Here is a 25,717-nt window from a genome sequence, read left to right as displayed (position 1 = left end):
AAAGTGGGTTCTGAATGTTTTCCACCAAATATTTTTATCATAGAGTGTTCCAGCATATTGTAATAACTAACCAAATGGCAAAATAATATTATAGATATTGGATTTAAAGTCATATAAATAAACTCTAATGATATATCTATTGATAGATAGCGCTGCAGAGTATTAGGTAAAATCGATACTTTGGGGACACATTTGTCATTTTTTGTGGCTCATAAGCATCCTATAGAGCAGAAGTTTCCAAGCTTGTCATGGTATTTCGGAAATTAATTACATTATTGGCGGCTTACAATAGTATTAATTATCTTTTTTTTAACGGTTGACACAGATATTATTTCAGTTTCCGACCGACCGACAGTTTGGGAACCTCTGCTACAGAGTGTGATACACCGTACTGAAACCGTACTATCTAAAGCCGTGACAGCCACAGCCAAACTCGAAATTTGTACTGGCTATCATCTCTAGTTATAATTTCTTATCATTGAGCCGATTTCTTATCACGGAGACCGTTGCCCGTCATGACGTAATGAAATGTAATGTACTATAAATGTAATTATTAATTTATCATGTAAACAAAGAAAACATTAGAGTTTTCCATATAATTGCACTATTGGACTGTAACAATATTATTTTATTTTTCATATTATGAAATATTAGTTCATAACTGTACTCCGTGCGTCAAGAGACCACACGTCCACATCCAGCCGGCGACCGAAACGTGTATATTATCAATTATCGCGCAAGCAGGCACAAACACAATTTTGATAACCAGCCGGTGGGGAAAAAGTTGACCTGCAATAACAAACCGGGTCATTGAAGGTGTGATCTCTCGTAGGCCCAATGGCGCGGAGTATAGTTTTTATGTTTCACATGCGTGCACTTCATAAACCTCATATTAGTCATATTACTAGCAGGGGCGTCATTTCAGGTTTTTTTTCGGGTGTGCGAAGTTTCAAGCAGGCCATTTTGAAATTTCACCAGGTCATATAAAAATAGGTATACATACGTATATTATGTATATGTATATTATCCAGCATTCAATTATTTCCATACATTATAGACCGGTTATTACAATTTGGTTTTAATCATATAAATAATTGTGAATTCGTGGCTCGTGCATTATATTAGGCTTCAACAAGGCGCAGGCCAACTGTAGCATTCTAAAAGTAAAGGGTGCAACCGCACATCCTGCCATCCCCCAAATGACGCCCCTGATTACTAGACACGATATAAATTCATAATTCGTGTTACTAGATAGAAACCAAATACTAGATACTAGATAAGAATATGAGACTGCTCGATTTCAAAGTGTGAAGCACTTTGTCCTCAGATGACATATGAGTTGCCTACTCAAAATATTTAACGGCGTTGAATCTAATATCATGTCAAGTAGGTGCCTATTAATTTTTAATTCTAACATATTATATTATAAACAATAGATTATCAACAAATACCAAACTTTAAGAGTAGTTTAATTGTCTTGACTTATTAGAAATTACTATGAATATAATATCATGTCTTTTATTTGGAATTATAATATTTGTGAACAATAATAACAATGGTTTGTTTAAATACTAAATATATATGGCTATGATATTTTACATGACTATTTATCTGTGTTATATATTTCTTAAATTCCCTTACTTATTATGCCTTCACGTTCTATTAATTAATTTTAGGGCTGTAGTAAAAGGAGTAAAAATAATCCTGAATTATCGTTTCAGAAAGTTCAAGCAAATGAAAATTTGTAAGTGTTGCAGTAAAAAAATGTCTACAAGTTATTTGTATTTATTGAATAGTAGCTTTAAAATTCATTAAGGCCGATTTAAATCATATTAAATCTTTTTAGTAGTAGAGTTAATCTAGTTTACATAAAGGGATCAAAAGTAAGAAATTGTCATTAGTTTTTATTGGCATCGTGAAAAATAAAAAATAAATTAGAAGGAAAAATAGTAATTTGTACGGAAAACCACTTTTTTATAAAATTTGGTATAACTCAACAACCAAATGTTCATATAACATGATAATATATGATACAATTTTTAACTTTTTTTGATTATTTTCCCTTAATTAGTGCATACTGTCAAAAAATTTAAAAAACACTTAGCAGTTTTTATATGGATATTTTAAGTTTAAATTTAGACGAAATTAACTATTTATTTTTGTAATTTAAATTGCAATAAATCTTATAAAATTTTTAAAAAATCTGGAAAATTTCAAACTTTAATGTTTAATCGACTAAACTCATTTTTTCACAATCAATCATTTTTTTTTTATATATATTTTGAACACCATTCACAAATAAAATTTATATCAAAGAAATCAGCTCTGTATGCGGAATACTGGACCATGTGGATGGATTAATTTGAAATAACGTTACTTTCATTTGTGTCGAGTTTTGGCAATACGACAGGCTATGAAAGAACAATTATGAGATTAGAAAAAAGTTCAACGGCGCCGATCGATTCTTAAATGTATATAAACGTCTAAAAATTATTCAACTTCAATCAGGTACTTAAAAATAGACTGCGTTGAAAAAGAAAATAAGATTAAAGATCACATAAGTATAGAAAAGAAAACCTTAGTTAAAGAAAATATGTAAATAGAAATTTAGAATTTGTACAATGGAGAAGATACCAATTATAAAAATTAAAATTAACTAATTCGGTTTGTGTCATTGATTTTTGAAATATTTCAGTACATTGATGGATTGATGTACCTATACCTTTTTAATATTAAATATACCTTTTTTACATCGGAGCAATAGATGTATGCTATACAGGTAGTGTCGCAAATTCAGCACAATTGATGAACTCCGGAAAAAAATACTATTATATGTGAGTTACTACTAATGATCATTCACAACTAATACAATGGCAAGGCTGTTTGCCAGATGTAAAAGAAGTTGTCTAGAGAATGTTCCTTAGAATCCAGGAGTATGAAGTTATTTTTCCTCAAACTATTTCACAAGAGTTTTAATTAATTTATGTTTCTATTGTTGTATAATATTATGTTGACATATCGTCAATTAAATATAGTTAAACATAATTGAAGGACCAATTTCAGAGACACGTCAATTGTATAGCAATAAATATTATTTAATTATTTAATTGATGAAGTCATTAAATTATTCATTGATTATCATTTATTGTTAACCAAATATAAATTATGAATTAAAAAAAATATTTATACTAGTTAATTTTTTAAGCTACTTATATTACGTTTTTATTAATTAACTCTTAGTAGGTAGGTTGGGGATATCTTGAGTGCGTTTCGTTTTTAATTTTTACCTTTTTTTATAGCCTGAATGCGTCCGCAGTCTTATCGACAAATTATAATGAATAGCCCCTAATACGTGCTCGGAAGTTTCCTATTTCTATGTTTTTGCTAAAATGAGCAGTATTTCTGAAAAGACAACAAATGTTAGTTAAAGTTGTCATTATAAGTAAAATTCGTTATTTTATTCACATCATTCAGATATACATATACTTAAAAACAAACACCAGCATATATAAATATACTAAAAATTAAATAGCATTTTCCTTAAATAAATAAACACCAAAATTCAAGGGTGAAAGCTAAAATAAAATATATTATCATGAATAAGAATTACAAAATATTTTTAGGGTATAAGCCTGGTGTTGCCTTATTTTGGACGCACTCGGAACTTTAAAAAAGGTAATTGCGGTACGCTCTCTGGAAAATCCCAGTAGGTTAGGTTAATCTAACTCTTTTATAGTTTCTTAATACCATTTAACAATATAGGAACCTATCCTCTACCTAGTATTTATTTCTAAACCATAAAATTAGTTTTAAGACTAAATTGGAGATGGCCAGAGGATTGATTGTGGTGAGTCAATTTTATTTTCTAAAACAACATGCTCAGAAATATTTAGGTAAAATCTCATAATATTATTTTGATTAATAATAAGAAAGAATGCATTCTGAATTCTGATACTTATTATAAAAAAAGTGCTCAAGTAAACAATACCCGTCTTTAGTTTGCTTATTTCCAAATTGGTCCCGTCAAAAAAGGTTTACGAACAGGTAAATTCCCAAACGGCTCTAGCCGAAAAAAATTTACAAACAGGTATTATTGTATAATTATATTATTGGAAATATGTGCTGTCTTACAAAACAGCTTACATAGTAACTTACGATCTAAATTATTTACAAGTTTTCATCAAATAAAATAGTATGCATGGGCTATATAAAAAATTATGCTTAAAAAATTTAGCAGGTATATGATTTTTTTTTGTATTTTTATTTATACAATTTTTTTTTATATATTTTAAATATTTGTTTTAATGTTAAAAATTAAATATTATACTATAAGCTTTGTTTTATATAATTTTAATAATTATTACTTAGTGTACACCAAGACATTTTTAACCACACCTTCTTTGAGACAATTCCTAAGTCTGTATAAAGTGAGAAGGAATTTATGTTGTAAAAAACCAGAGCCATTTAGGCATTTACCTGTTCGTTAGACCTTTTTTATGGGATCCGAGTAGAAATTGACCTTTTTGTAAAACGGAAGCCGAACGGGCCCACCACCGTGGGTACTGCTCTACTATACATTTTGGTGTCGTGTGGGTCCCTGTACTAGATAGCATATGTACGCGATTTGGTACGGACCATAATTAGAAGTTATAGGTAGGAAGTTTCTATCCTGCTCTGTTACGCTATGTACTTGAATGTTAAGTAAATGAAAATTAGTGTGAGTGTTATTATCTTACATCCACCCGTCATCACACTCATCCAATTTATTGTTGTGGTGGCTCTCGTATGCACATGAAAAAGTCAGTTAAAATGGCTAATGTACATTTTTTCAATCAAAAACTTATAATTTTACTTCAGGGGGCTGCAGTTGACGAAAAAAAAAATGGCTTTTAGACCAAAAACCAGACAAAACTGAAAGAATTTGATTTTACAGATTTAAATTTTCAAACTTATTTATATTGATCAACATGTTTTTTAGGTTATTGTAGAGACGATTTTGAATGTTCCTAATATTGAAAGTGTCAAATAGATGATATAAAAAAAATCATCATATTTTTATTCTTCGATATCCAGCTCAAAAAATAGATATTCAAATTCTCCTCTACAATTACCTAGTAAACTTGTTGATCAATAAAATCAGTTTTAAAAATTTAAATCTATTAAACCAAATGCCGTCAGTTTTGTCATGCGTTTTGGTCTAAAAGCCAATTTTTTTGAATTGAATACGTTTATCATATTTTAATGTTATTGTCAATTATTGCGCGTACGTAAGTTAATTGAAGATGAATATAAGTAACCGTCTGGCTGAATTAAACGGACCAACTATTACAACTTAAACAATTATTCCACGGAGTAAACAGGTGAAATTGCATTATACGGATAATGCACATCATAATAAATAATATATTATCTATATTATACATATTACAATAATATACACCAACCAGTTACGGCCAATATTGTTAGGTTGTTTTCTTTTATTTATTCATTATTTACATAACTTCATCAGTGATCAGTGTTCCAGTGATTGTTATTCACTAAACACTGACGTTTAGAAATACTGATCTAAGAAGGAACCACTCACAATATAGTGTTATTCGGTATTAGCTTATATTTTTTTCATTTTTTTTACACATTTATTCTGGTATTCGTGTTTGAATGTGTGATTTAAAAGTAAAAAAAAAAAAATCAAAAATATAATAAGTAATGAACAATTAGTGAAAATAAATATTTAGGTATAAACTATAAGAAAAAATAGTAAAATTAATTATTATTGACAACAATTTATTTGATGACCCGCATAATGTATTCATTATTTAAGATATTTGATGTCGATGATGGATGGTTTCTAGGAAATGTTGACCTAAAAATGATTACAGATTAAACTCACACATACTTTAGTGCGATTACTTTGCACACACAAGTTACTTTTATGTGATCATGTTAAATTGCCTATATCGACTGCCTTAAAACACGACCGACTGCAGCGTCCTTATGAATTATACATAATAATATGCCCTATAATGAATATATTATAAAAGATGTAATATTATTGTCACTTATATAAAGGCATACATTAATAGATGCGGGTGAATCGTATCTCTCTCTATATATATATATATATAATATATATACTATACATACATACAAGGAGTTTTCTAAGCCACTCTTCGTTTCTACTAATTAAGTGCTGATTAGTTATTACTTATTATTTATAAATATTTAATACAGTATTATTTTTATTATCATGAATTGAAGCCATTAAAATTTATTAGATATTTAAAATAAGCTAGTTGTAAAATATAAATCTTATGCATATAATATAATATTCAACGCTTATAAGAAGAATTATAGTAGTTTTTATAATTTATTTTTAAATTTTAAATGTGGAACAATTCACTTATTATACGTAAATTAAATTTAAATTAACCCAGCGTGAAATATGAATAGATTTTTAAAATGTTACAGCCCAAAACTTTTTAAATGAACATATTATACTCGTATTGTAATAAATAATAATATATCCATCAATGTTTTCAGTTAATTTTTAGTACATTTTTTTTTTAATTTACTGAACTTATTAATTAAAATTTAGATAAGTTAGTAGTGTTTTTTAACTCAATTTAATTTTAATTGATGTATTAAAATGTCCATTAATTTAAATTTAAATTTTATTGAAAAAAAAAAAATTAAGTGAGTTAAAAAATATCATTAATAACTAGCTCAACCTTGATAAGATATCAAGCTCTTCAGCTCATATTCGCACAATAAGGAATCAACACTCACACTAATAAATATTTAAGACCAATACAACGACCACAATCGGCGATGACGAGATTATAAATTGCCTAAATGTTGCTCCTACAACAATAACTGCGAAGAGTAGTCTAAAATACAAATTCGGTTAAATAGACTTTAAAAAACTAGTGTAACAGTATAAAGGGGGGGGGGGGGTGGTGGAAAATGTTTTGATTTTGCCATACTCCCATTCAAACACAAATCAGCTTCTGTATGATTATTAGCTTTATTATGGGATTACAAAACTATTATAAATACTAGAGATGTTACGAACTGTTCGATTTTCGAACCGAACTGGAAATTCCAAATAATCGAACCGAACCAAATATCTAATAGTTGCGTTCGATAATCGAACCAGAGAAATAAAAATATCAGTCGATGGAGTAACGGTTAAAATTATAAATTATTATTAAATAATTAATAATTAATAGATTAATATTAGTTGTTTAATGTTTGATTGTTTTAAATATTGATGTTTTTGCTTTTTCTTATCAGTTATCATCATGTTAATAATTAAAAATTAAAAATCTCATGCATAATAATTATTAACTATTAAAGTATTTAAGTAAATAGTAGTAAAATCTTTATTCAGTAATTCTGAGGTATGGCGGCTAAATGATAAATAAATAAATAAGTAAATATTAAATAAAATAATATCCAATTTAATTTTTAATGTTTGGTTCGAGTTCTATAAAATATTTGACGAATTCGGTTCGGTTCGGGTTCGATTAAAAGTGTGTAGGTTCGGATCTGTTCGAGTTCGTTAATTTAAAGAAAAGTTCGGGTTCGGGTTCCGTTCAACCTTAAATATTATGGTTCGTAACATCTATAATAAATACTTTAAATATCTAATTTATTAATATTAATACTAATAATATTAAAACGGGCATCGATCTCTACCTTTTATATTTACCCTTACACTATCATGTGGTGTATTTAGGAATTGTTTAAGCGTGTTGACCAGACATTGAGTCACGTACATAAAAGTGGTAGAATTTTCTATCCACAGCCGCCTTTTGAGGTTTCTTATAGTTTTCTAGAGTTCGTTTAGCCCTATTACATTACTTAGTAAAATCTACGGAACCTCAAAAATTTGGAATGCTCATAAAATATACATAATTCATGAATAATATGCTTATTAATTTGTTTCTATATAATATATTTTTAAATTACATGAACTATCTTAGACAAGGTGTCAAGGTGACATCCATAGAAATTATCACAATAAAACGTACATGGTGGTTATCCATTCGTCTGATTGTATCTTCTGTTAGGTCCTAGATTTATTTTTTTAATTCGGGTTTTTACAATTATACTCAAATGCCAAATGTATTTGAAATTTACATGGATGTTAATTAAAGGTAGAAGTGAAAGTGTATAGTTCCTCAAAATTCAAGTTATAAATGTTATAATGTGACCATATAACATTTTACTTTTACTTTTTAGATGGATAAATAGCAGGATATGGAAACATCGAAATTTCAAATCTTGAATATTAGGACTCAATTTTAACAATAAATCGATATTAAAAATCAAATATGTGATATTAATTTTGCAAAATTTAATTTTGTCTCGATGTAAAATTATTTTTTCTAATTTTAAAATAGATACAATATTGAATAGGTACTGAAAATACCTACTTGAAACATATAATTAAAACTAATATTTAGGATTTATGATTTAGATATTATTATCATTTTTCAATCATTATAAAGAGTTTTCTTAAATTTCGTTTATAGTCACACATTTCTATACTAATCATTGGTCTATTACTACTTTACTAGTATTGTGTTTATAGTATTTGGTAAATTACATTATTTGATTCTCTACTCTCTTGGGCTTCATCGTGGCTAATGCCGCTAATGGCCATGCCAAATGCTAATTCGCTCGGCATTCGGATAGAGTGCTTGAATCATGAGAGAAGATTAAATCACTGAACTACTTACTTTGGCATTGTTCAGGGAACAATCGCTCGATTCGGTCAAATCCGGGAAAATCACACTATAGTGGTAGTCCTGTAGTAGTGCTTGAGCAGAATAAATTGATAACATTTTGTTTAGCAATTATAGTTGATAACAGACTCTTCTGTAATCTGTCCTCATCGATCTTACGAAGTTATGACGTAGGTACTAATTTTTTTCAGATTAGGATGAGTTTAAATTTATTACGGTATTGTTTTCGTTAGAGAACCTTAGTATAGTATAAATATATATTAAATGTATATATATTATAATATGAAGGCTCTCTTAACCTTTGTTATTATTATTATTTAATTATTATCGATCTTAGAACTATGATAATAATAATATAGGTAAATAGGTAATAATTATATATACTATAAATATCTGTGGTGTTAATTCGATTATGCTCCACGATGAGGAACACCATTTGCGGTTGCGTAAACCGAGTACACATTTCATCGATTTTAGTACCTACCTAAAAGACCAAATATTAAGTGCCTATTCTTTATTAATTACTAAATCGTTGTTATATAATAATAATCATTAATAATAAAATAAAAAATGTATTAACTATTTTAGTGATGAAAATCGTCGTGAAATGGCAAGTAAAGCTCCATATGAAGTATGTATCTCTATATACATTATTAAAATCACATCTTTATTTTATAAAACAATCACTATCATTTTTCGTGTTTTTACATAGAAAAGACTTCTTAAAGAACTGCAATTATTTGTTAAAGAAACTCCTCAAGGAATGTTTATAGACACTGACCAAGCTGAACAAAATCTCAAAATGTTGGTAAAAAATAACAATTGTTACCTATTATGTATCTACTCAATATTTATTTGATAATGTATAGGTATTACATATTTTATATTATGTAATATGTAGTGTGAGATTATTATTAAAATGTCAAGTTTTCATAGATACTTATACTTAAGAAGTATTTATTTTAATTTTAAAATTAATTGATTTTAATTATAATGCTTTTTGTTGTATTATAATATAAAATTTTGTATGGATGATATTGCTATGATGTAGATCTAATATCAATATATTTATTACTAGTTCTGCAACAGACATAGGGATATAAATAATCTACAATATTAAACATTTAGATTAATAGATTATCCAAATTAACTAATCAAATTATTAATACTCTAATATTTTAAAGACGAGTTCTTATATTTTATCAATACTAAAAAAAATAAACTTTTAGTTATAAGTATTTCAGAGATTTAAATTTCTATTTTCTATTTTTTTTTCTAATTCTATTGGTTTTTCTGGAACAAATGTTCATGTTATACTCTTCTTTTCCTTCGCCCAATTATTTGGGTCGACCATCCTGGTCCTCAATTTCCACTTATTACGATCCTTAGCATCCTCATCACAAACATCAGTCATTCTCATATTGCACCCTATAATTTCATAAAATGTTCATGTTATACTAATTTAATAATTTATACATAGAATATCAAACATTTTTATTGCTATTTATCTAATGTTTTTTTTTTTTTTTAATTTTTAGTTGGATTATAAACATGCAAGGTGCTGAAGGTACTTTATATGATGGGGAACAGTTCCAGCTACAGTTTAAATTTGAAACTAAATATCCTTTTGAGTCACCTGAAGTAAACAATTTATAATAATATATTATATTAGTTAATTTATTTACATTTATAATTTTTTAAGGTTACATTTGTAGGCCAAAACATTCCAGTTCATCCACATGTGTATAGCAATGGTCATATTTGTTTATCTATTCTTACTATTGATTGGTCACCAGCATTAACTGTTCAGTCTGTCTGTCTTTCAATTATGTCTATGCTAAGTAGCTGCAAAGAAAAGGTGATTTCACAAAAATTACACAGTTAACAATATGATATTGATATTATGCAGATTTGAATTAATTTTAAATAGTGACATAATATACGTAGATCACATTACCCATAAAGTATAAAAGTAAACCTCCTTAAATATAATTTAATATAAAGAAGATAGTTCATATTTTAATTTATTGTGTATTACTAGATTTTTTTTTATGTTTTTACATAGATTTTTTGAGTTTACTCAACTATAAAAGGCAGAAATATGTGGATACATATTTTAACTTTAAATTTACATTAATTGTTTATTAACTATATTTTGGTTTTTAAGACATATTTTAGTGATAGGTAATTTTATAAGCAGGGCTCGGAAGTTATAGCACTAATAAAGTAATTTTTTAGCGCTTTAATATGCACTTAAAAACACCACAATAAGCGCTATAAATAGCACTTAAAATTGGAAAATATGTAAATTAAAATTTCATTAACAAACATTTTTTATTTAAAATTTTTTTATAAACTAATTTTTAGACTTTTTTAAATTATACAAGTTTTATATAAAATATGATATAATAAATATTTGAGAAGTAGGCACTTTTCCGGCTCAGGAACATTTTCTATCTAACCTTCGAACGAATTCGATAACTGCAGTACATTTGATAAAATTTTAAAAATAACTAAATTATTGGAAACGAACAGAATAACCTGTGCGATCGGCAAAAGTAACTAAAATGTACCTACTGATTATCTTTGTTAGCATATTCATTATTCAATACAATTTAGTTTATTTTCATTTTATATAAAATATGCTTGTAAATAGCACTTAAAACTCAAAATTAGCAAAATAGCACTAAAAATCACAAATATGCAAAAATTAGCAAAATAAAATTTTTTATATGACATTAGAGAAGTTTGAAACAATTTTGTATCTTACTCTGAATGTCCTAAGACCAACCAATAAAAATATGCATTTGCTAGAACTTCCGAGCCTGTTTATAAGTATCTGTTTATTTAAAAATATTTTTTTTAATGTTATGGAAAAATTACAACATATTTTCTATATCAATAACTTATTTTTGAAAGAAAAGAGTTTTTTTTATTAATAGTTTTGAATCTGTGTATGACTAATGAGTGATATATTAAGAAGTATGGATAGATCATAATTCTGTTTTGCCTAGATTAAAAATGATAAACAGATATTAATAAGTACTTACCATTGATTGTAAGTAATTGTGTGCTGTTGTATTTTATAAATGTTTATTAGTTATAACACTTAAGTGCATTTAGGTGAAATTTCTATTCTTTAATTAATAACAAAATCATGTTTTAAACTTTTTTGGTTATAAAAATATGAACTTATAAGTGATAAGTTAGTGCACATTTCTAGCTAGTATGTTAATTTATCTATTAATATGTACTTATATAAATTAAAAAATACCTATGATTACTTAACTATTTATATTAGTTTGTATAAAAATATATGGTATAGCAAAAATAATTTGTATTATATTTTACAGAAAAGACCGTTAGATGATAGAATGTATGTAATAATTGGCAACAAAAATCCAAAAGATACAAAATGGTGGTATCATGGTAAGCGGATTAAGTCTCATACTAAAATGAACCATTTACATTCAGATAGTTTTAAAGATTTTGTATTTAATTATGATTTTGTTTGTTTTATTTTGTTTTTAGATGACAATGTTTGAAAAATTGAATATCAATTTCTTGTATTCTCATTCAGTGAAAATTGTAACCATATTTTTATGCAGTTAAATGTACTCAATTTAACTCAGTCATTAATACCTAGATCCTATTAAAATTTTTAATATAGAATTTTTAATTATAATTACCTAAATTTATTTACCTTTTGATTATTTGATTTTGATTATTATTAATCTAATTACTGATGCCCTTATTGTTCAATAGATTAAAATCTTTTTTTTTAATTTTTTTATTGTTCTATTTTTAAGCATTTTTATTGTTATTAAATATTATTCATATTAGTATGTATTTCCTATTCTTAACTTGATTTCAAATGCATTTTTTATTATATTTGAAGAGCATCATTTGTATTTATTATAAATAAATAAGATATTATGTAAACAATTTTTAAGCTGATTATTATACAGCAGTATTTCTCAATTGAGATGTCAGCAACTAAAATTAGGAATCCATATAATAGATAAATATATCTTGTCTATCAATAAATATAATGATTAATTTAACAAATTCTAAACATAAATAGCATAATTTTAGATAATTAACAACAACAAAAGTTACATATTATGCATAAATATTCATAGTTTACGAATAATTATTAAGATTTTAAGATTTCTTTCACAGTATATTTATTGTAAAACAAATAAAAAGTTTTTAATAGTTGTCAGTTAATATTACGAAATCTGTGCTTCATATTATATTTTATATTTTATATTTTATTTGTTTAATGAAATATGTAAATAAAAATTAAAGCATCACCAATGGGCATATGAGCACTGAGCAGTACCTACAATTATATACACCAATAACATAAATCTGTTATATTTACAATTATAAATTTACCAATTATTACCAAAGACTAAGATAACAATGAACAAACCCAGTTAGTTAACAAACCCAAAACCTGTAAATTATAGGACAGAAAACAAATGTAATTTGAATTTACATGTATTAAAGACTTAAATATTAAAATATTCAAAAAAATTAGCCGCTATATAACTTACAGAAAAATAAGGGATTCTCATTTGAAAAATAGAAGTTGGTATCAGCGGTGTCGTAACTGAATACTCCTTAAATGGTATAAAAAATATCAGAAATTTGAAAAATTTATGTTTAAATCTACCTAATTAAAACTTTTAAAAATTAGAATTTGAATAAATATACTGTAAAAGGGAAAAATGAGAGTGAGCATGCTTAAAATATCATCCTGTAGGCTGTAATATACAAATATAATATCTATCATTGTTTGTATGAAATATTTATGCAACAAACTATGTATTTTGTTTACATATTAAAAATAATTAACAGTGAATTTAAATAATTTGAATCTACCTATATTATATACCAAACTAACTTTTTTTATACAAAATTAAAATTATTTAAAAATGTACATAAATCCTAAAAATTGATGTATTTAGTTTTTATGTAAAAAAGTGTTAATAATTTAATACCTAATACCTATTATATATACTCAAGCTTAAAACTAGTTTTAAAAACTACTCATATCTAACTCATAAAGTTTATTTATATCTCAAATGTTGTTAACAATTATACATTATATAGATTCATGTTAAATATTTTTATAACAATGAAATACTGAATATCTACTAACTATAGTATTTCAATATTGTATGGTTTATTATAGTACCTAATTATAGTTATTATACAAATTGTATATTTTTGTTGAAATCAACTCAATTATTTAATGTATTTAATTTTTAACATACATTTTCAAATTAATTTAGTTATTAATACAATGTATGTGGAGTTTTATTTAAGGTAGGTGCTATGGCAAAAGTAGGTGATAATAATCACTCCATCAGATATGCCATCCATGTTGGTTAGGTTAATAATAAACTCATTCAGTTTTGTTGTGTGCACCAACCAGTTTAGTGGACACTCACATACATACAAATTAAATTAAATTATAAAAATAAAGACAATATCGATTTCATAATAATAAGTCAACGAATTAAATGAACTGAGGCAGCACATTGTAAAAATATATTTAAGAATGTTGGTACTACGGTAAGAGCTAGCAGGACAGTGCTAGTTTTCCGGTACTATACGGACGATTGTGGTGTTTTTTTAAGACACGTTTTTTTTTGCGTTTTGACTTAAAATAATTAAATAATAACTATACTACAATTCAATATGTTAATAGGTAGCTAAATTATAAATCTTAAATATGATTGGTACCTCTAAATTTCAGACCTATATTGGCTATATTTATCGTTCTCAATTCCCTTAAGGCTTAGATATTTGGATTTTGGTCAGTTTATTAAACACTAGACAAGAACATGTAATTAAGGCTAAGGTACGTCGAAAAATCAAATTGATTTATGTGCTCATCTGGAATCCTTCTTAAATCATGTTTTTAGTGGCACATTGTCAATACTGTGCCTATTCATTTATTTATTATTTTTATATTAAAAGAGCTGTGTGTCATAAATAGGGTTTGGGACTCCTAGCATTTGCATGTTTTTTTGTAGTGGTCGTAGTCTATTCCTAAGTGAGTTATACATTTATTTTATGAAATTATGAGAAATTAATTAGGTACCTAATTTTGAATTTGCATATTTCGTCATATTTTAAGAAAAGTGCATATTTTTGGTATATTTGGGCATATTTCACATTTTTATATTTTTATAAACGTAAAATCGTCGGGAAAAATTCATAATTGGATTGTCGTAGTCTGCCATATCTAAGATCTAACACGTACGTCTGTTTGCGATGATAGTCTCTTTGTCGCTTAAAATAATCAACCTTTTTACTGACAATATCGACAATTATTGTATAGTTGTGGTAAAACCTAATGAATCCTAATGAATCCTATACTCATTTATCATGAAACAAACATAAATTCAAACTCTCCCAAGTAATCAGTTATTAGCCGGGTATGAATTGAACGATGAAATGAAAAACAGTACGTGTTCGTTTGTTAATCATATAATGATATTATTAACTAACGCTTACATTATTTCTGATGGCATGAATATGAAGACGATACAGATAAGTAACCCGTGTAAAAATTATTTTTATTACACTAAGTACCTACCTAATTTTTATAATAGTAATTAATAAATAATAATATACTTTGTGTGTTTTTTAAAAACAAAATAAAAAATTAGCTGCATGTTTTAATGCATATTTTGACGAATTTTACTGCATATTTCGATAATTTTAGGTGCAAGAAGTACCGAACCCTAGTCATAAACTTAGGTACAGTTTTTTAAAGTAGCAGCCAGTAATACCCACACCAGCTACGCATATGCTCGTAAATACAACACAGCGGTGCTGTGTATATTTATTTATTTTTGTTTACTTTTGGGCAGGTGTACACAATTCATAGTAGAAATCATTCTCTGGTCTTCAACTTTACTATTAGATATCTTTTATGATAGGAAGGTATTTTTGGAAGTATAATTTAAAAACGCCCAGTAGGGACTTTTTTAAATAATCTGGAAAATAAAAGTATAGACAAGAGAGAAAGTAGGTAACTCTTCTTCATCAAATATATCTGGTAGATTGATGTATCGTGTATATAATATATACATATTATGTATAATATGTATATTGTACCTATATTGTTATATAGGTAAGGACTGCGTGAATCACACTGTAAGTATGTAGACTACCTATTAAAAACTAACTAAACGCTAATATAATTTTTTTTAAATAGACCTTGGGTACTAATGATTAATGACCAAAAAGAATTTTGATTGAAAATATAATTTAACATTTTTTGTCGAGGATTAATGGCTTTCATTATAATTTATAACAAATAACAATCGTTAATCAATAAACTAGGCATTATTGCGTTATTGTCAATTACAAATTACAATATGGATTTGAGAGTCGAGCGAATTATTTAAAACGTAAAATATATTCTTATTCATAGACTGTCACAGAATAATTGATCTTTTTCTTCAGGCATCGTTAAATCCACTCTAAAGTACAATATTTTAGTCTATAGTTAAATTGTTCATACTATCTTACTAACATACTAACTGTTTAGAATTTTTCTTTAGCTTTAATTTTAAGCTAGGTACGTATCTAACTAGCTTATAAATATATGTACCTATCAACGAATCAACGTTAAGTTGACGCAAAAATGTTATGGGTTTTCTTTAATGTACAAAAAATATCAAAATACATAATATTTAATGGAAAATAATTTTAACTTGTGAGTTGCAATTAATTTTTTTTCAATAGTTAAAACAAGTGAAGGCACCTATCACTTTTTATAAATTAAAAATTTGAGTTAATTTTTTTAGCCAAGTTATTAGAATTATTAGAGTGGTAATATGAACTTATTTTCTAAAATAAGTAAGCTTGATATGCCTAATGCCTTTATTGTGAATTCGACATTCGTAAGACTGAGACAACACATATATGAGTGAGACGTCTTTTTGAGCATGTCATTGAATAAAGTTACAAACAGTAACACTTTAATTTTTAGGTCATAAAGGCATGTGATTTACATATTATATATTTATATATATTTTTAATTTATTTAACGTAATTTAATATTTTTAAGTCATTGAGTTTTGTTTTTGTCATTTTTATAATAGTCATGTTATTTGTTTAAATTTTAATAAAATCCTTTTAAACATAATTAAAAATATGGTTTAAAATAGTTATAATTATAATTATATTGCATTTATAGCAGTTTAGACCCGAATAAGCTAATTTTAGTTTTTACAAAAATGAAAAAAAAAAATCTCTTATCGTGTTTATCATTAATCATAATGGTCTTGTTGGTGCACTTGGCACTGCATAGATGCCTACAGATAGAATTCAAGATACTAGAAAGAATAAAAACAAAACATCAATTACATTGAAAAATGTCTAAGGCCCGGCTATAATCATTCTTATAAAATTTTAGGAATTATTTGTTTGCTCCGGATTAGTATTCATTTAGACTACTTAGTGTACATTGTGATACATATTATAGATTCTCCATCCTACTATACTGCAGCATCAGAACGATACCCACTTCACACTTGTCCACTTTTTAACATTGTTATACATTTATATTATCTATCTAATCTGAACTGTCATCCAAAATACATTTCAAAATGTTAAATGTTTAGTGTCCATATATTTTCAATGTATCTATCTATTTAATATAGGTTATTTTACTTAGATTTTTAGAATTTAATAATATTTCACGTAGAATATTGTAAAGTCAATATTTATTTTATTTTATTTTTATTTTTATTTTATTTATTCTAACCAAACATATATACATTTTTCATAATATTTAAATAAAGGGTTACTAAACCCTATAAGCTATGACTTGTGGTGGGGTTAAAAACTTAAAATGTTTATAAAATTGTTATTATTTGTTTTCTCAATATTGTGGTTACATTTATAATGAGCTCGAGATAGATGTTATCTAAAATGCAATGCACAATATAATATGTTCAAGTTATGAGAACTAACTTTCTCATTATTTAACACCATATAGGCACTATAAATAATATCAATTATATAATAATATTAAATAATAATGCATTGATCTGTATGGTGTTTCAGCCGTAAAAAATAGAAATATTCATAATTCTATGGGATAATATTTTAACCAAATGGATACCAAATATCAAGGTTTGATCTTTGAGATAAAAATGAAAATGTTCGATTTTATTGTCAGTTCCAATTATCGGTAATTGTTTTTTTCTTATTTAAATTCAAAGTAAAAAATCTGTTTTATTATTTTATGATTTTTATTTTGTTTTCATAACATCGATTTAACTGTTTTATGATTTTTACTCGTAATAAGATTTTTATAAATTTTTTTTTTCAATTGAAAATATCAATTTTACATTCTTATGATTTTAATTTTGATTTCTAACTATAAGAAACCTGTTGTTGTACGCGTAATACACATTATATTACGAGCGGTTATGAAAAATGGTCTTGTTTTTTAATTATGGAAAAATAACTAAAATCATTATTCTCAATTATAATTTCGTACAAATTTGAACTTGAAATATATATAAAAAAACTTGTTTATATAATTTTTAAATTTATTGTTATAGTATGGAATACTTATGACTTATGAGAAACCTTGTTTTTTTTGTCATTTCCTTAGCTTTAAAAATTGAAAATGTCATAAATTTTTAACTATAAAATAATTATCAATGTTTCATTTGAATTATAAATGCCTATAAAAATTATATAATATATATATTTTTTGTTTAAGGTAGAAAATTTATGAAGAATCTTGTACTACATTTTTAAAACTTAGAAACAAATAAAAAACATTTTATGCAGAGGCGTATTTAGGCACAGGCCCTATAGGCCCGGGCCTAGAGCGGCAACATTGGAGGGCGGCAAATTTCAACAATTTTTTTTTACAAAATTAGAAAAATTATTTTTCATTTGATGAAATCAAACTTAACTAATTTTTGTTCGCTCAAAATTAATCATATATCTACATATATCTCAATGTATCTTTTTAATATAACATTATAATATAATAAATTGTATATTTAAAATTTAAATACGTTTTAGAAATAATTGTAGGAAGGATGAAGGGGGAGGAAGGCGGCGAAATGGAAAGTGCCTAAAGGCGGAAAAACCTTAAATACGCCACTGATTTTATGAGTATTCGATGCCGACAATTTTTGATGACGAATTCGATTCCGATGTTGGCTTATAAATTTCGTCAACTGTTATGTCAAGACTTAATCAGTGGTATACTGGTACCAGGGTCGCATGAAGTTCTATGTTGGTGGTAGAGGCCGTCGATAAGCTGTTATTCAACGCTCCAACTGAATAGATATTCAACAGCCACCACATCATGTATTCCTGTTACTTATATTCTGATCTTTAGCGGAATAATAACGTTTAAAACGCGTTCACAATGTTCATTCACAATATACAATTGAGTCAAAACGTACTGGTGGCTTTTTTTTTAGTTCTCAAGTAATAAAACATATTAGCCTTTTGGATACTTACTAAAGTAAATCCTTATTATATTTATATCAAACGATGATATCACGATTTTTTTATAGTTACGAACTGAATTAAAAATTAAAAATCTCCTTGAAATTATTACTACAATAATTAACAAATAAATTGTTAGTAAAAAAAAAAAAAACTCATCAATTACCATGATATGAACACAATGTTATCGATCAATTTTCTATTTACCTACTTCCTATGTCGAATTAAATAAAAATTATAAATATCTATATGTTAACGGGACCAGATGAGCCAATCTTACTACCTTAGTATCTCACACAATGACAATAAATCTTATATATGTTTTTAAACACCTTATTTTCTATCAAATAATATCAAGAGTTCAATCTTATAAAGTCATAATCCTAGTTATGTACTTTTACATGTCAGTTAGAGTGTGCATAAAGTTTACGAATACTATTAAATGTCATACTTATACTTCAATTATAAATAAATAACACTCTTAATTATTATTATTATTAAAAATATCTATGTAATAAATATCAATAGATTTGAATAGGAGCAGAATTGCAGAATTAAAAAAAAAAAAACAAAATATAAGTTATTTCTGTTTACCTATAACATATTAACAATTTAAATAACATATTAAATTGTTGATTTTTAAATTTTAAATCAATTTTTTGAATAATTTACTAACTCGGACAGTTTATAAAACGATTATTATTTGGTATACATTATCGGTTTTAATTTTTTTCGATTTTAATATTACTTTGAACATCATTCATATTATTCGATGTTGATTTATTAGACGATTTTTAACAATTTTTATTGATACTTAAAATCGATTTAAAGCCCTGCTAAATAGTAAATGTGTTCATTCCTAGGAAGTAGGTACGTAATAAAAACCGTTTTAATAATAAATACCTTTGTTCGTGAAATAATATGAATTTCAAATTTTCAATTGGTGACCTAAATATCGGTAAATAATAAGTATTTTAGTTTCGTTGAGCAATTTTTACAATACAGTAAAGTTGTGGGTTGAACTTTTTAACTGTTTCTACATTTTGAGTAGGTACATCATTATCAATTAAAACAAGAAAATAATTTTTTGTTGTTGTTATTATTAGACTAAAATTATTGTTTTACCTTTTAAGGTATGGCAAAGTTAACATTCTGTGTTAATTCCTGTTATTGTTGTATACCTGTTAGAAAATAATAATGTTGTAAGCATAAAGCATAAAGCATAAATAGCTAAATAAGTAATTAAAAAAAAAATTCACAAATACCAAAAGTATTATGAATACATTTATTCTATTTTTTAGTTTTAGCCTTGAGCCTTTTTCAAGTAATATAAATAAATTATTAAATAATATGTGTGTAGTACTTATATCATAATAAATAAATAAACACGCCTAAATAATTTAAATTTAACAAATATTCAAAAAAATTTATTAAATATAAAAAACTATGACTTGTAACTACCTACTTTATATGGATATTTGTTTTATCTATGCTAATGGATAGGCACACAGGTGTTCATTTATTTCAATGTATTTATTATCTAAATATTGCATAATTTATTTATTTATGTATTTATGGCCAAATGCTAGGTAGGTACCCTACCAACTTCCCAAGGATATTTTAAAATCATTTTGGCGTTTATTATTTAAATTATTTACAAACATTTATAATTTTTTTACTACCTATAAATTATTATGCAAAATAAGTAATGATAAAATACTATGTTACTTACAGTTTTTAAACCATTATATGCCTGTGTAATATTTTATTTGAATATTAAGTTAATTTGCACTCAATTGTATCGATTTTAAGAAAAATCAAAAATCAACTCATATATTTTTACTTTAAACTAAAATGTATAGTTTACTAAACTCAAAATTGAAGTATAGGATCGACACGATATTTCCGTTAGGTAAACAGATATTTTGTTTTCAAAAAACTTGTACAACTGTAATACTATAATGTCTGGTACTCTGATGCCTATAACATTTTATCAAAAGGTCATTTTACAGTTGTTGTAATATTTAAGAAGACACTACTCCTGCATTTGTTGTCCTCATTTTACAAATGTACGAAATACCAAATTTGCATTTACTAGCTTCAATAATGTGCTGATGGTTTTGATATTAGAGTGAATATTGGCATATTATCAAACCTTTAGGTAAGAATATTGTCCATGCTTAAGCGTCGGTAATTTTTTCAGTATTTTAAGTTTCAAGCGAAAAATAGGTATGTGATATATTGTCACATATTAAAAATGCTCATATATCAGTAGTAACTGATCAAATTTTTTTCCACGATAATGTTCTTACCTAAAAGTTCGATAAAAGTTCAATTTAATCCAACATCAAGACTAACAGCACACTATTGAAACTTACGTATCAATGAACATTTGGTATGTTATACGTTTGAAGTCGGAGACAACGTAATATGCATACGACGTCCTCTTTTCATCAATCTCATCTTCTCGAACGAAATAAGCTACAGAAAAAATGTTGATAGATGGCGCTTGGTATTACGATAACATACAAAATATAATAATTTTTATTCCGTTTTACCGAGGTAAATGATAATCTTTACTCCTGTAAAATTTTAAAATTACATGATACGTATAATATATACGTATTGCATACTAAAAAGCAGATGTGATCATTGCAATCTTTACTGATCAAATTTTACTTTGAAACAAACGAGATAATATTATATTATGTGACACCGAAAACATCAATTATATTGTAATCGTAAAATATTATAAATTCATAACATAACGTTTGAACTATAAGCTTTTTAAGCGCTAGGAATTCATCATTAACTTTTAGTATCAATACCGTAATTTAAACTTGACGAACAGGGCCGTATTAAGGGACAATGTATGGGGGAGCAAACATAAATATGACGCCCCTAATTCAGTATACGCCTTTTTTTACAAGTAAATAACCAAAAAAAAATTTTCTCGCTACGCTCGAACAAACATTAATACTTACAAAAAACTTTATGCTTACCTAATAATTAGTCATCTACTCTTCCTATTGTCTTATACTATATATTTAAACACATGAACCAGATACAATTTATACATATTAATACATTATTACATATACTACATGTCTACATATCATTATTAATTTCAAACTCATGTCTCTTGGTATCTGGTATATTCTATACCTAGCTATGAATTATTGTAATGATAAACGACCAAAGAAATAGGTATACTATGTTTAAAATTTTAAATATTATATAACAATAACATTAATTATCCTAAAAATTTACAAAGTTCAAAACTTTTGTGATTTCTTGTATAAATATATAGTATAGATACAAAATATGATAGGAAATTAAAATACACAAATAAATACATCATGTCTTTAAATTATTATTATTATTATTGTTTGCTTTATTTAAAGTTTTTCTTGCGAATTTTTACAGATAAAAATGTTTGAATAATATCAGACCACTCTATATTTCTAAGAATATCATTTTCAATACATAATAGCGTCAAGGAAGAAGTTTTGTCTTGTGAAAGTGTTGATCGTAGGTAATTTTTAATTCTTTTAAGGACAGAAAATGATCGCTCACCACTTGCATTAGAACATGGCATACATGCATATATTCTTAAGACAATTAAAACATTTGGAAAAGTTAATGCCAAAGGGGAGTTGGATAGTTTTTGGAATAAACCGTTTATTGTTAAATCTTCTTTTGAAAATATACAATAATACCTATATATACTAATTTAATTTTAGAAATTATTAAAAAACTTTAAAAAGCGTTCCAATTGAGACCAATTGGCAGTATTATATTTATATAATTAAATAATCAGTTACTTTGTAAAAATACAATTGAAACAATAGTTATAAAATATACACTTACCTTTAACTTAAAATAGTTTTCTAATTTCTCCGTTTTTTTGATCAATTGTTCTTCACGTTCTTTTTTTTCTTTAGATATTCGTCTATATTGGGAACCGCTTAACCTTTTACGTTTTAAGTTATTAGGCATTTTAAAAATATTTTGATCGTACGGTTTATTAGTATAACACGTGATTAATAAACGTAACAGTACGTTATCACTATTCACTACACTGACTACACTGTCGTCTGTCGAGATCGTCAACTACTCACTACTCTACTCGTCTATCAAGACTATGATATTATTATTATAACGATAAAAGTTTTAACAATATTGAATATTATAATCGAACAACAAGCTACAGATTTGCAGTATTGCAGTAGTAGGTACAATGGTACATGACAATATCGAATGCGGGTAGCTCCGTGTCCCGGCGGTTATAACATGTCTATATATATATATATATATATATTAACTATTTATTATAACTAAAATAATTAATATTTATTCTACTAAATATTTTTTTTTTATTATATTACAAACAACATTATCGACTTTTTTTTGCCGCCCTTAAATATTTGGACGCCCCTGCCGCCTGGAGCATCTGCTCCTTTTGCCCCCCCCTTGATGCGCCCCTGTTGACGAATAAATTAACTATTAAGCATAAGTTCAAACTAATTAAACTTTTTCTTTTAAATTGTTTTTAGTAATTCTCTACTAACTTCTAGTGACATAATTATACATTTTTTTTGCTTTAAAAAATACTATAATAGAAAACAATATTATGGTGGCAAGTGATATTGCATTTTCTGAGTAATAAAATCTATTTTTATATGCGTTTGTCAAATCATAGCTATAGTTAAAAAATTATAAAATGTTTTGTTTTTATACCTAAGGATTGAAAATGTAAAACAATGCTTTTTATAAGTATATCATACTGTACCCAAAAAAATCTTAAAAGTATATAAACACTAATGTAAAAAAAGTTACAATTTTGACAAAATTAAATATTTTAACGAAAAATTACGATTTTAGTTATATCCTAGTAATTTAAAAATATAATTCTTGTTTTCGTAATTGAAACTTAATTTTAAAGTGTTTAATACAAATTATTTCAAGTTTGGTTAGGCAATTATAGCGTTAGGTACCTACTATGATTGTAGAGGACGTGATACTCGCATGGGTTGTGTCTCCGTCTTACAAGTGCGTAACATAGATCATTTTATGCTCAGTAGAACTCGTGTATCTCTGTTAGTTTAATATTTAGAGTGAATTGACCTCTAATAAAATGTAAAAGTAGTATTATTATCTACACAAGCTCATAGGCTTTTTTTTATAATATTTTGATTTTAAAGCGAGTAATTAGTATTTTAAAATATGATAAAAACGTGTTCTACTGAGCGTAAAATTTGCACTTGTACGTACGGTAACCGTACTAATTGTAAATCATTTTAATGAGATGGGCTGCAGGTTTATTGTTAATTTTTTCTATCAATATTTGTGTAGACCCTAATACATAAAGAACTATTTTTTTCAATACGTCAATATTGCAGGGTGGACTATCATCCAATCCATATATCATACTTATAACAATAATTACATTTGTAATACCTACGTTTAATTGTTGAAGAAATAGTAAATTTCATAATTTTTCAAAAATCAGTATTTTCTGATATAATATTGCCTATCTCGGGTTGGTAAATTAAGGTGAAATCTACGTACCTATAATATCTATGCCTGTGACGTGCGTAACGCACAAATATTGACGTTTTGATATGTACCATGTACCTATCTATACATACAGGAATAAACGTTTGTATTTATTTATTTACTTTTTTTTCGCTTCACGTACGAGTTGTGTTTCACGGTTTGTGCACGTATCTCCCCCTAAGCTCTTGCAAACTCGAAAATCGTAATATAATATATTGCTTCGAATGTCTCGATACACGTTCGTCTGCCAAACTGGTGCAGAAAAACAAATAAATAATAAAAACACATTTAAAACGGAGAAAAATAACGAAAAAGAAAACCGAATATGCGTGTTTCTCTGTACAATATTGTATATTTTCTCAGTCCTCACAAGTCACAATATATAATATTATATTATATGCGCAATGTACATATTATTATTATTACATACTCAGTATTCACATGTAAAGTTATTGCGTGGGCGCCGTATGTATTGTTTAATATATTATTTTTATTTGTATTCATCATGAAACGCACGACTTCGGGGAAAATATCGTTCATTTCAAACAGATGGGGTTTCAATTACTTGTAAAACTGCGAAATTCAAACGACAGGTAGTCGCCGTTTATCATGTGAATATATTATTACACGTCATTATAATATATGTATATTAATATCATAAATGTAAGCGTAACTATTACATTTTAATTTTGAAACGAATTCAATTTTTGGAATTTTTTGTTATTAACCTTACAAAGTATCGTACTATTATCATAAGCTACGTTTAATGATATACAATTTACCAATTAATGTGGAAAAGTATATAACACCAAAAAAATATTTCTTTCTATTTTTATGGAAGATGGCATTGCAGGTTTGTTCATAATATTTCATAGATACTAGTCATCGGGCATCGA

The 25,717-nt window shown here is 26.2% G+C and overlaps 1 protein-coding gene across 2 annotated transcripts; it reads left to right on the top strand.

The window, feature by feature from the left end:
• Nucleotides 1-8,874: 8,874 nt before the first annotated feature.
• LOC149062488 (ubiquitin-conjugating enzyme E2 W-like) lies at nt 8,875-12,474 on the top strand. Of its 2 annotated transcripts, none has more exons than XM_089216200.1 (7): nt 8,875-8,920; nt 9,339-9,381; nt 9,463-9,554; nt 10,289-10,391; nt 10,453-10,608; nt 12,104-12,179; nt 12,282-12,474. In XM_089216200.1, the coding sequence occupies exons 1-7, from the start codon at nt 8,916-8,918 to the stop codon at nt 12,293-12,295; spliced, it is 489 nt and encodes a 162-aa protein (XP_089072326.1). In that variant the 5' UTR covers nt 8,875-8,915; the 3' UTR covers nt 12,296-12,474. The 2 variants fall into 2 exon arrangements, with proteins under 2 accessions (XP_089072326.1, XP_089072327.1); XM_089216201.1 differs by lacking the exon at nt 8,875-8,920 and adding an exon at nt 9,025-9,253.
• The last annotated feature ends 13,243 nt before the right edge of the window (nt 12,475-25,717 follow it).

Source organism: Diuraphis noxia, unplaced genomic scaffold (genome assembly GCF_037042655.1).
Source record: "Diuraphis noxia isolate RWA-SAM2 unplaced genomic scaffold, SU_Dnox_SAM2 contig0001, whole genome shotgun sequence".
NCBI lineage: Eukaryota > Metazoa > Arthropoda > Insecta > Hemiptera > Aphididae > Diuraphis > Diuraphis noxia.
The sequence above is the reverse complement of the archived record's forward strand: the minus strand, read 5'-3'. Positions and strand labels throughout refer to the sequence as shown.